Here is a 13434-nt window from a genome sequence, read left to right on the forward strand (position 1 = left end):
TAATTATTAATGACTTCAAGCAACGTATTTTTCCATTTTCGAGGTTTAAATTTTGTAAGTAATTTTGTTAAAACAATTTAGAGCAGCTTTCAATTTTGATGAATCAAATTTTTATTTTTGAATTTTACAATAATTTACAACATTTTAATGTTTCTTTATCAAATTTTAAATTCAAAAGTCCTAAAATCATATAATTCCAAAAATGGACTCGATTTACTATCACAAAAATATATAAAATTTTGCGTTTGCAAATTAAGTTTTACTTTAAAAAAATTAAGAAATATTTTTTTTGCATATTTCGAAATTTATTTAATGTTTTTACTTATTTCACAGTCCTTTTTCTTTCTTTTCCATTAGCTGATAAGTTGTTGCTTAGGGGATGTACGACAAACTATCGAATGCCAAAATGTCGAATGGACAAAAGGTCGAATGAACAAAATGTCAAGTTGACAAAATATCGAATGAATAAAATGTCGAATGGACAAAAGGCCGAATGCCCAGAACCGAGTTAGGTGGCAACGCATCTGGAGACAGCTCATGACCCGCAGGATGTCCGAGCATTAAACGTAAGTATGAACAATAGGTCGAATGGATAAAAGGTCGAATGGACAAAAGGTCGAATGTGGCAAAAGTGCAATACAATTTTGTAATATTTATGTAAAATTCTAACGTAGAAAACATGTTTTTATAAATTTTCAGAAATAGTTATGCTTCCGAGATCGAATGGATAAAAGTTCGAATGCCAAAATGCCGAATGAAAAAAGGTCAAATTGACAAAAGGTCGAATGCCAAAATGTCGAATGGGAAAAAGGTCGAATGGAAAAAAATTGAAAATATAATAGATCGAATAGACAAAAGGTCGAATGCCCAGAACCGAGTTAGATGACAACGCATCTGGAGACAGCTGATGAACCGCAGGTTGTCCGAGCATTAAACTTAAACAAGGACAATAAGTCAAATGGATAAAAGGTCGAATGGACAAAAGGTCGAATGTGGCAAAGGTGCAACACAATTTTGTAATATTTTTGTAAAATTCTAACGTAGAATACATGCGTTTAAAAATTTATAGAAATAGTTAGACATCCGATTATTAAAAAAAAAAAAATCATGCCAACAAACCAGTATTATCTGTGAATTTTTCCATTCATTCAATTATGAGCAGTTCTATCAAATAAAAAGCATAACTTCCAAACTATTTTTGTAATAATATTTTGAGTTATCCCATTTTTGGAAACAAGAGTATTTTTTAAAACCTAACCTCGAAAAATATTAAGAGAGATTTTCAATTTTTCTTATGAATAAAATATTTTTTAGAGTTTTTATTTTTTTGTGATTTTTTCCATACTTTCAAAAATGAGCTGCTGCTGCAGTTTTTTTAAATAGTCTGACTTTAAAAATTATTTTGCAAGTTTTTTTAATTACTCAAACAACTAATTCATGTTTGTTTATTTAAACTGATGACTTTCGACCATTTTTTTTTCGTTAATTTTACAATGCATAAATTTATTAGTCTATTACTTATAAAAATTTTGATTAACTAAGCACATTTTCCACAAACTTCAACGCTCAGTTTAAAAAATACATAAGATTAGAATATGCTTAGTACCAAACATGTTGAACAACAGTTCCTCTAACGTTGGTACTACCGATTTCAAATAGATAATCAGTTGCTGCTTTGGATTTAAAGTTTAACCGAAAAATATTCCAAATATCTTAAATCGGAATTTCTTGGAATTTCTTCATTCTGTTTTTCTGATAAAATTTAAAATCTTTTAAATCATCAGTAAAATAAGGATTTAAGGAATAGGAAGTGCATCAACAAAATCTGTTCCTGTAAAAATTAACTTACTTGAAATGATTATTTATGAGACTATACTCATGTTGTTCTGTAAATCGTCTAATCCCTTCATTTTGGGATTTTCAAACTTCACTACAACTTCCCCCTAAATCGCTAACAAATGCCTATAATCTCGATTGTATGATACGTGTCGATCGACTTTTGGTCCACGAAAATCCCTAAACATACGCACCCCGACTCCGGCTGTCCTTGCCCTGCAACCTCTCCGCGAACTGCCTCCAGCTGATGACGGTCTTGCCGGACCAGAGCCACACGCTGGATGTGACCCCAACCAGCATCGAGCACACGTACTTGACCATGTAGATGTGAAAGATTGGCCGCTCCTCGTCCCCGGCCATGGCCATTCCCGGGTGGTGCTGCTGGTGCTTTCCGATGGCCGGGCAGGGAATCGAGAAGATCTTGCACATCTGGCGGTTCCACTGGATCATCCAGTCGTCAAAGTTGTAGTACTCGTAGAAGAGGCAGCCGAGGTAGCCGAGCGCGGGCAGGATGAACAGGCCGCTGAAGAAGCCGATCCGGAGCATGAGGCGTTCCAGCTTGTCGGTGCGAGTTCCGTCGTGCTTCATGACGGTCCGGATGCGGAACAGGGAGATGAAGCCGGCCAGGAGGAAGAGGGCACCGACCGAGAGGTAGATGCAGAGGGGGATGAGCAGGAATACGGCCAGGGAGTGGGTGTCCAGCTGGCCGACGAAGCAAACGCCGGAGAGGACGTCACCTGGAAGAGAAGAGATAACTAGGTTACTTCACAAAGGTCAGATAACGACAATGTTCTTCAGCTGTTCAACATAGATTCCCTCCTGATAGACATTTGCATAATCTTCTCACCAAACAATAATTACAGATTGCACTTTTTCTTGTCGAGCATTTCTTGGACCATCTCATTTTTTCTCCCCTCCTTCAAACTTCTCCGGGAAGTAGGAAATGAAGTTAACAGAAAGTCATTCCATGTAATACTGCTTTCCTCACCTCCAAAGTGCAGCAATGAAAAAAAAGTCCCCCTCCACTTAATGTTGGCACCATTAAGGGCAAACGCGTGCCACAACTATCCAAGACAGTGAGAAGAGGAGATGCACAATGTTCTTCACCGCGGTTGTAAAAGCAAAATAATAAGCACAAGTGTAAGCAAACTTTTCAACCAAGATTGTGGATCGACTTGGGTTACCTTGAAATCTTGAGGAGTTGGGGAGCAGAGACGAGGGGGTTGGGAAAAAGTGCTACGAAGAATGGCCTCCAGAGCATCGGGGCTATGGAAGAGTGAGTTGCTGGCTATGGAAAGGCAAAGGCCAGCATAACGGAAATTCTTCAATAATTTAATTATGATTTTTATGTGCACCATCTTCGACGGAGGGGGGATTGCTCTGGACGATGGGAGATGCTTGATGTGCAACTTTTTCACCTGGACAAGATGGGTTTTGCCTGGTTTAAAAGTGTTGCAAGGTTCAACAAAAAAGATGAACGTGTCTTGTTGGAAGATGCTGTTTTTGATTCTAATATTTAATTCCAAACTTTCGGGTAATCAAACTGTTCTGGTTTGTGAACAACCTTACAAAAATAATTTTGAAAGATTCTTGCTTTAGACATCTCAACGTTGATGGATTGCAAAGATAATTGGAAATCTGCAAACTTTTCTATCTGATAGATTTGCTAATGTTTATTGATGCTAATGGTTTAAATCAATGTTTTAAAAGTTTGAATTATGAGTTTCAATATACACCTAATAATTCACAAGTATAACAAAGATGTGGTAATAGAGGAAAAGCAACGATAAAAAAACAGGAAAAATATGATAAACGAAAAGAGGCGAAAGATACTGATTGAATATTGTAGATCAGGTCTGAAACTTTCCAAAAGGGGTAAAATTTGCTCAAAATAACTTTCTGAACGCAGGAAAAAGAGAAAACAAAAGCCAGCAGAAGGTATAGAACCATTTAAATTTTTTTTTTATTATTTAACTACTTTTGTCTTTTTTGTTATGGCTTGTAAAAATTATTTTTTGAATAAAAATCAATGTTTTTGGAATTTAAAATAATAATGAAAATTTAAAAATGTAATAACGAGCCATAGTTTTAACATTTGAATAAAAAAGTGTTTTTAAAAGCATCATACAACTGTCCAGTTGTTTTGCATAATTAGTTTACAAAATATCTGAGCATTGAGACTTTTTTATTGCTGTGAAAATATTTAAAATATTTTGCAACGCTATAAAACATGTTGAATATAATTATGAATGCCTAAAATTGCAATTTACTTTCATTAAAATTTATTTTTTTATTTATTTTTTTATGTGTTTTTGGGGGCTAAAAAATACATATTTTGAGTTATAGTGCAATTGCATCATGGTGCAAAATCTGGTTTCGGAGATATGGTTTCTTAGATTTTTTTTATGTAATCACAAAAAAAAAAACATTTTTTAAATCGAAATGAATCGAAAAACTTTTTTTTTTGTGAAATCGCGATAACTCGTGATGATAACAAGCAAACCCCTTATGATCACAAATCTTTTTTTTGTTATTATTTACTCTGTAACTATGTGGAACATTGTTACACTCTAAAAAATAGCCATGCAAAGTTAGAAAAAACACGAAATCTCAAAAAAAAAATCTCTTCCAAATTAAAAAAAATGACCCTTCTGGGTTAATGTAGCTTCGAAAAGTACAATAAATTTCCCTTAGATTAATTGTTCCAACAAATATTACAGTTGGGTAACAAAAAATTGCAATGTTTTTGAAACTTTTTTTGTGTTCTTCGATGAAAAAAATGTTTTTTTTTTTATTTTTGAGTATGCCATCAAACAGGGCGCCCAATTTTACAAGAAAGTTCCTTTGACATAACATATCCATTTCATCACCTTTTCAGGCTGCAAATTCTGAGAATTTGAATATTCAACATTTAGTTTCTGAGACACAGCCTCACAAAGAATTCCAATCGATGAAAGTGAGTTTTTTATGTGTCACCTATTTAGCCTATAATTTTCAACTCACGATATCTTAGAAATTGGTTCGATTTTCAATCAATTAAAAAAAACTTTTGTGATTACTTTTCAAAATTTTTATTGAAAATAACTACAAAGTTTTAAAATCAAGCATATTTTTTGAAAATACTACAAAAAGATAATTTAAGACCAAATTTAAGATTTCCGAAATTATTTTTATTCAATAGAAAAGAAAATTACACAGTAGTTTCATTTTTAGCTTAAAAAATCGAACCAATCATTTTCGAGATATTGTCAGTTAAAAAATTACAGCCTAATTAGGTGACACATCATAAAAATATTTTTTTTTTCGATTCGAATTTTTTGTGATGCTGTATCTTACAAACTTCTAAAAAATATATTTTTACAGTGCTGGCTTTCCTTTATAAAGATTTTTTTGAAAGCGAAAAATGTTCAAATTTCTGCAAATTATAACCATATAGTGACTACAACAGGCCTGCCCAACCTTTTTGGCTCAATTTTCACATTTTTGATCGTCAAAATAACAATGGCGTCAGTATCGTGCAAGCAGTGGTGATGGGAAGATGGATTTTTGTGGTGTTCTCTTTGTGCTATGTTCGTGTTCATGTTCGAGTCATGCATGCAGTGGGGGGCCATTGTGGTAATTAATATTATTGCACGTCAGTATCGTGTGGGCAGCAGGGCCAGGAAGATGATTTTATTGTTGTGTTCGTTTTGTAATGTATTTGTATTAAAATCTAGCATGGCTTTTTGTGGTGATGGTATTGTTTTGGTGGTGGTGGTGATGGTGTTAAAAAAACAAACGAGTCCAAAACCTCCCTACAAACATCTATACCACTAGGTGACGTAGAGATCTCTGCGCATTCTAGATAGATGTTTACTAACATACCTTCCAATCCCCGAGGTTAGCAAGGTACCGGCCAGGAGCCCCTTATCTTACTGGATAGTATTACACGCTCATCTAAAGAGGAAAACATGGTATCTCCCGTGTTGGAATATTGTAACCGGATGAGAGTCTAGTGCTATCATACGTTTAATTACAGTTAAACAGCAAGATAAGCGTTGTGCAGCCATCCGGAATTGTGCGACCTTTATTGCTAATGCTAATGCTAATGCTAATGCTTTTGATCGTCAAAATAACAATTGCTCATTTTTTTCATGCTTTACTTGATGGAATCGGTTCTCAGATGATCAGTAAACATAATTTTGACAAAAAATTGGTAAAATATTTTTGCTGGTCTCTTTATGTAAGCTTTAAGTGAAATTCTGCTGATTTTTGACGCAAAATGTGGATAAAAACAACTTGTTTGAATATTTTTTTTTTTAAATTTTGGTAAAGTTATGTTCACTGGTAATCTGAGAACCGATTCCATAAATTATTGTTATTATGACGATCAAAAATGTAAAAATTGAGCCAAAAAGGATTGAACTACAACTTCAAACCGGCTCACTTTATTGAAAATCCAGTAATGAACTTTTCTATTATAAATAAAATTTAGGTATTTTTAAAAATATTTTACCGCAATTTTTTATATTTTTCAAAAATTATATTGAAAAAATCATGTTTCTGGAACCAGATTTTGCACTCTCATGCAGCATGGCTCAAAAGATGTCTTTTTGAGTCCCATAAAATTTATCAATTTACTTCGAAAATTTAAATTTATAACTTTTCAGCCCTTGTATCGAAAATGTTATTTTTGCTAGAGAAAACAGGGCCGTTTCGTCGTTCGAGAATGATAGGACAAGTTAGTAGTATCAAAATTTTATAACAATTAGACACATTCAATCAAGTTTCATGTTTTTTTAAGTTAAAATACATCCAAGTGATATACAAATTTTCTAGTTCTTAATAAAAATGTTAGTTATCAAAAAATAATAAAAAAAAATACGATTAGTAAAAACAGACCAGAATTTATGGAGCAAAAACAATTTTAACATTGGTCGAGGTGACATTTACATTACGAACCTACTACTATAACTACATACCAGCACTGGATCGTCACGCCGTCACCAACAAAGGCGCAATGTTTATTCATGAAGCACAATGATTATATTCAAATTATCGTTCGATAGAACCATCTCGTCACAGAGAATGTGCGTGCGTGTGTGCTATGTACTGTGACTCTCAATGGGATGAGTTTGATGAGATTGGAACCGTTCTCGTTGGACAAACATTCCACGGAACGTTAGTGCGAACCGTATGATAATGTATGCAAATATGTATCCATTGGGAAGAAAAGGGGCCTGGAAGTAGGTACTTCGCCCATAGGTGATTATCACAGACACTTGCGGGGCTAATGAGAAGGCGCGATAGACGACAATGATTTCCCGAGAATGAGGACAAATTAAGCAGTTTGTGATGAGATTAAATGTGGGTGGTATCTTGAACAGCTTGAAGAAATTGGTATCAAAATTGAAGAAATTCAACGGTTTTGCAAAACAAATTACGGAACAAATCGCTGCGAAATTACACTGCTCCTAAAAGTGCAACAAATCGACTCATTAAGGTCAGTTGGCAAAACTTGAAATGATATCCCATCGCTCAAAAACAACACAACACTTCTTGCTCATACTTCCTCTGGAATCCACAAAGTACACGTGCAATTGAGGAATCGAACATTAAAGGCCGTTCTACAAATTTATTTATTAGCACCATTACTCGTCGATTCGCCATACCGGGGAAGTTTGTTCCACACCATGGTACGATATCGCAATCAAGAAGTCATGGTGGTTCTCTGGCCCTAATCACGACTTAATACGCGTATGTTCACGCAGCAATCGGACGGCACAAAAAGTACAGAACGGGAAGGGGCTGGTCCAGAAACAACAGGAACCAACACCTTAAGCTTCAGGGAAGGCCGAGGCGGCACCTTATTGCATCATTTTCCTGCGGGGGTAATTTTCCAACACCTACCTTCCTTTCTTCATGGTTCTAACGGATTTTTCACCTTGGACGTGATGGTTTGGTAGGAAGTGGTCATAGATGACGTATATGTTTGATAAATAACAGATTTTTTTAAGTTTTGAACTTGATTAAATTCGAAAGTTTATTAAATTTAGTCAATCCAATTCCCAAGAAGGGAATAATGTATGATAGTGGGTTAATTTTCCGCACAAACATATAAACCGATACACACTCACAAACCTTTATGAACACAGTGCCCGAGGAGAGCTAATTGGATTAGAAGCCGGCAGACATTTCTCCACCACATTCCAACATCATAACCGACGCGCAATCCCCGGGCGTTTGTGTGTGTGTGTGTGTGTGTGTGTGTGTGTGTGTGTGTGTGTGTAATTTTCACTTATTCAGGCAGATTTCTTGAGCGAGGTCTTAGCAGGATCAAGACCCGGCTTACACCTAATGTGTGATGTTGACTGAGGCGGAAAAGCGAATGCCTAATGGCTAGTTGGCCAATTAAATGGGCAATTAATTCGGTTCGATTGGCCCGCGGCGCGTCGTTCTTGGCGTCACAGACGGGTTATTTTGTACAAGAATCAGGTTTTGCCGGATGATAAGCACGATACGATAAGTTATGAATTTTGTTTGTTTAACAGTCATAAACAAGTAGTTTAGAATTTTTCTATGGTAATGTATGAGAATAATAATTTATTCATGCATTAGTAATAAAAATTACATTACTCTGTTAGCAATGAAGAGCTATTAAACTTCATCAGATTATCATTATGTTTACAAATTTATGATATTTAAGCTGAATCCATAGAATTCCTCCCTTAATAATGCTTCTCTATTGAATTTTTTTATAATGTTTTCTTCAAATGTAAATAACATTAAATAAATTCGAAGATGTTTTTATCACAATGTGCCGTTTAAGAACATAAAAAAAGCAGTTTAAACATATATTGACCAATACTAGGGGGAGAGGGGGTAATATGCACCCCCTAAGGGAAAACTGTGATTTCTCAACCATTACAGCATTACTGTGGAAGAATTTTGTTCGATGTTCTAAAACTACTATTATTCTTCGACATCCATGTGAAAAAAGTCTTGAAAAACCTCAAAATTGTTCTAAAATATAAAATTTCTAAAAACATTTTTGATTCATTCCGAATAATCATGCAGGGCAATATGCACGACAACATGGGGCAAAATGCACCGAGTAAAAGCAGTTTTCACTAGTCACCACTAGATGACACCGCTGTTTTTGCAAAGGAGCTTCACAGCGGTGCATTTTGCCCCGAGCACGCTTTTTGCAGAAAATTTAATTAAAAATGCATTTTTTGATGTTTTTGGACTCATTTATCTACAGAGTAATGAAGATTATGGCAAAAAATATATACCTCAACACTTACAATATCAATAAATGCTTTTTATATTGTCCAAAAATCATAATTTAAGTTCAATGAAAATTAGATGAAAACACAACATTTTAATTTTTTGCAAATAACTTGAGCTGTTTTTATACTGGGATGCTCAATTTTTTCCAGCATGGTTTAGCAATGTTATGCTTCCAATTCCTATGATTTTTTTTCCCCGGAAAATTCTTCCAAATACCGAGAAAAGCAGGGGGTGCATTTTGCCCCGGGGGTGCATATTACCCCCTCTCCCCCTACATCATTTTACACCACGACAAAGCAATAACAACAAAGATGTTTTTTTTTTTTGTTATGAGCAATAACCATTTTGCCTATTTCCAAATTCTTTATTTTACAAACTAGAAGCAATTTCGGAAGACAAAGGGTTAGTCTTCATGGTAAAATACAATTGGAAAAAAAAATATGAATTCGGTGAAAAAATACAAAATCAATACACTTCAATTTTAATACAATATTTATTTTAATAAAACTGAGAGAGTGTTCAATTACCGTTGCTATTGTTAAGGACGAAATCTATACTTTTCTTGTTAATGTTTTTCTTCATTTTTTCTAGTATTGTTATTTTCATTTGTCGTGTTTAGTTTTTGTTTATTTTTGTAGTTTTTAATACATATTCTAAAACTAACAATCATTATCTTTTGCCTATTTACTATTTTCCAAAAAAAAAACATTTATTTTTTCAATTTTTCATGCGTCTTTGACGTTAATTTGATATAAACTTTGATGAATAGCTTTCAAATTGCAGCAAAGTGTATCAAAACATAATCTGGGACATAAAAAAAATTCTGCATTTATATTTTCATGAAAAGTAGAAAACCATACCCATTATGGAATTAAATATGTATTTTATGCCATGATCAATACTTATTTTGCTTTCTTTTTTTAACTAGCTTCATAAACGAAAAAAAAATATTTCAAATACCAAGCTAAATTTAAATAGTAAATATCATAAAATACTTCGAACATAATAACAGTTATGCTGCTGTCTAACATTTGCAAAATGATTTTGAGTATATGTTTGTTTGTTCCCTTTAATTGACGTTTTTTTATATGTTTATTTTTGTTACTTTAGATAACAAATATCATTTTTTACCATTTATGACCCTAAAAAAATATTTTTTTCTTCCTAAGTTTTTGGATAAGTGCAGAAAGGAGAGATCACTACAAAACAGTTCATTATACTGAAAATGTGGTTTCGAATAATTGTTCATTGTCTTTTAAACCTATATTTCAAGCAAGATATTGTTGTTCTGGATGACTTTTTTTAGCTGAAAACCTACTTGAAAAACTTTTTTTCATTGCGTTTAAATTAAAATAAAATAGATATTTTTCAAGAAAAACCAACTAGTGCAACTAACTTTTTTAAAACACAACATTTCGATTTATTTATGAATATTGCAAAAAAAAATATTTGAGAGAGAGTGATAAGAGATTTTGTGCATAAGAATTTGTTTTTTTAGAAATTTTGTTGTGATTTGTCACCAACATTTTTTATCAAGAAATATCCGGCCTGCCAAAATGTTTATATTTATTTACGTTCTGAAATCAACTAAACTACGATTTTTTTTATTTGTTGGAATTTTATACCAAATTTCTCATTAAAAATCATTTTTTTATATACAGAGATGTAGTGACAATTTCTGAATACAAATACTAAAAAAGTTGAACACAGTTAGTTTAATTTTTGATATTCTAAACAAAACTAAACTAAACTTTAAATTAAACAAACTTCACAAAAAATTGTTTTAAACCATTTTCATGAAAAAGAAAATAAAAAAATTAAAAATTTACGGTAAATTACCTTTTAATAAATGAACGGTAAAAAAAAAGAAGTTTAATCTTATTGTTATTCTATAACATATTATGGTGATTCACGTGTTTCAATAAAAAGAAAACATTTTTAAATCTTTTCACTCATTTCAAATTTTGGGAAAAGAGACACAAAATTTTAAAAATATTTTATTTTCATAAATTCATTGATATTTTTTGGATAGTAGCAAAACTGCAATGCAGGGTACAAATTATTTGAAGCGTTTCGCCATTACATGGCTCCAAGTATAATTTTTTACTATTTTTTATGATTTGAGTGAAAATTAAATCAAATGACCTAGGAGACTTGAAAAAATTAAAGATATTGTGGTACTGCCGAAATCGTGAAGAAAATGTTGTCAAAACGGGATGGCCTTGCATAAGATAGGTTTTTGATGAATATTGAGTTAAATCTAAATTTGTTTTAATAAAAAAAATGAATGAATGATTAAATTTCGATTTTTTTTGAATGTAGATTTCTTTTGAATTGGAAATCCTTCCGGCTGTCGCGCAACTATATTTTAATTGACAATCACACTGTCTTTTCAGACGGAACACAGAACACCTAGTAATTTTTAGTAACTTTTATTTATGATTGTATTTTTGAACAATTTTTTGAAAAAATAAACTTAAATTACTTGAATTTTTAAAAGGAATGATTTATGAGTTTTCAATTTGAGATAGCTACAATATAAGAAAAATTAAGACTTATTAGAACATCCATTCTAAAGCATTAGCACTAATACCTGCAATTATAATCTGTTCATCTGTCGATTACTCGTTAATTGTCCATAAATATCCCATTAAACCTAGCCCTGATATCAGCCAATCACTGCCCGCACAAACGAGGTTATATCCTCTCTGTAATCAGCTGTGCCCGTCGTGTGGTCCATAAAAAGATAACTGTCCGCGCCCGACTTCCGCGAGTACCTGCCCGATCTGCCATGATACCCGCAGCAAATGTCCAGATTGCCCATCGAACGACTTCAATTGGCTTCATAAATGTTAATCTAATCCAGCCGCTGGAGCACTGGACTTAATTTCAGCACGAAGATCACTGATCACACGTCCGTCAGTGATCAGTGCCTCGGACAGTTGTGAGAACTGATATGAATTTCTTACGCACCACGTTGAAGAACAGTCTCACGGGAAGTTGGCATACAGGCCACTTTGGGGGCGTAACCATGACCGTCAAAACTAGCTTCAGAAGGGTTCGTTGACCGATCACGTCTAAATTGAGCCATTTGTTCGCACCGTTCTCGCCGGGCGCAGACTAGAACAAGTCATTAGGGATTAGTGGCCTTCCCAGCGGGTGTGCACTTCATTTCAGCAGATCTCCACGAACTGATTTACATTCCACTCGCTGCCGCCACCACCGGGGTACGGTTGATTGATTTGATTAAAGCTTGATGGACGTCTGAACGGAGAACCGAGAGCTTGAATAAATAAAGCATGGATTTCAAATCGAGTCCGCAACATTCCAGGAAATAAATCGCCAACGAGCTTTTCCTCGGAAAATCCAATAAAATACGGGAAAGCGCTGCAGGGTGGGAAATTTATAACCGAGGAACCACTTTTCACTTTTGAGACGACGACGCAACGCTTTTTGCGAGGAAATCCGATCTGAAAAGGTTTTCCCCGCTTATCGGCTTTTCCTTTGAAAGACGATGCTGGTCAAAGGAGCTCAACTTGGTCGAGGTTTTTTTGCTTCCGAGAAAGGAAGTGCTATTAATTTCCGTAATGGAAGTACCAGTGGATATTTATTGTTGGGGAAGGTTCGGAGGATGGCGATTTTGGTTCGAAGCGGTTTTACGAGGACATGCCATAAAGTGCAGTGGGCAATCTATAATCAAATTTATTGCTAGGATGCTGGAAGGAAAGTGCATTTCTGCAAGTCACTTTAAATCAATGATTCAGCAATTTAGAAAATTCAAACCTCACTTCAGACCAGTATAATTTATGAGTCTTTTATAGAACATCCATAAAAGTTCTTCAAACTGGTCAACACGTAGAATGAAGTTCAGCTGACATCTATTTTACACGTTTTACTGTTTGATTGATCCTTAGTCAATATTACCTGGAGTTTGATGAAATTGCATGGTGATGGTGGTGTTATAAATTTGTATGAATTGCTTTCTGTTACAATCCAAAGACCTTATATGTTTTTTTTACTATTTTTGATCGTCGTTTTTTTTAAATAGTGCTTCAAAAGTTGAAGAATTGCTCAAAATAACTTCTCATTATTATTACCAAGAGCAATGTCGTATTTTTTTTACAATGGTCAAGATATTGGAATGAATTTTCACTGCTCTAGTTTTTTTTTTTTTTTGAATAAAATGCTTTAGTTTTTACAAACTACCGTTTTCTTTTTGGCAATACTCATATTTCATAATTTGCAATATGGGTATCAAACGAAATGAAATGTTGTATGCTTTCATTTTTATAAGAGTTTTTTTGTTAAATACTCAAGTTTTCACAA

General features: G+C 33.8%; 1 protein-coding gene across 1 annotated transcript in view; it reads right to left on the reverse strand.

Annotated features, from left to right (window-relative positions):
- Positions 1 to 1286: 1286 nt before the first annotated feature.
- The window catches only part of LOC120414045 (frizzled), a 185710-nt gene continuing 173562 nt past the window's right edge, over positions 1287 to 13434 (reverse strand). The window contains exon 5 of the mRNA XM_039575065.2: positions 1287 to 2573. Within this exon, the coding sequence (XP_039430999.1) occupies positions 2017 to 2573 (557 nt within the window). The 3' untranslated portion in view covers positions 1287 to 2016. The remainder of the gene's footprint in view (positions 2574 to 13434) is intronic.

Source organism: Culex pipiens, chromosome 2 (genome assembly GCF_016801865.2).
Source record: "Culex pipiens pallens isolate TS chromosome 2, TS_CPP_V2, whole genome shotgun sequence".
In the NCBI taxonomy this organism is placed as follows: Eukaryota; Metazoa; Arthropoda; class Insecta; order Diptera; family Culicidae; genus Culex; species Culex pipiens.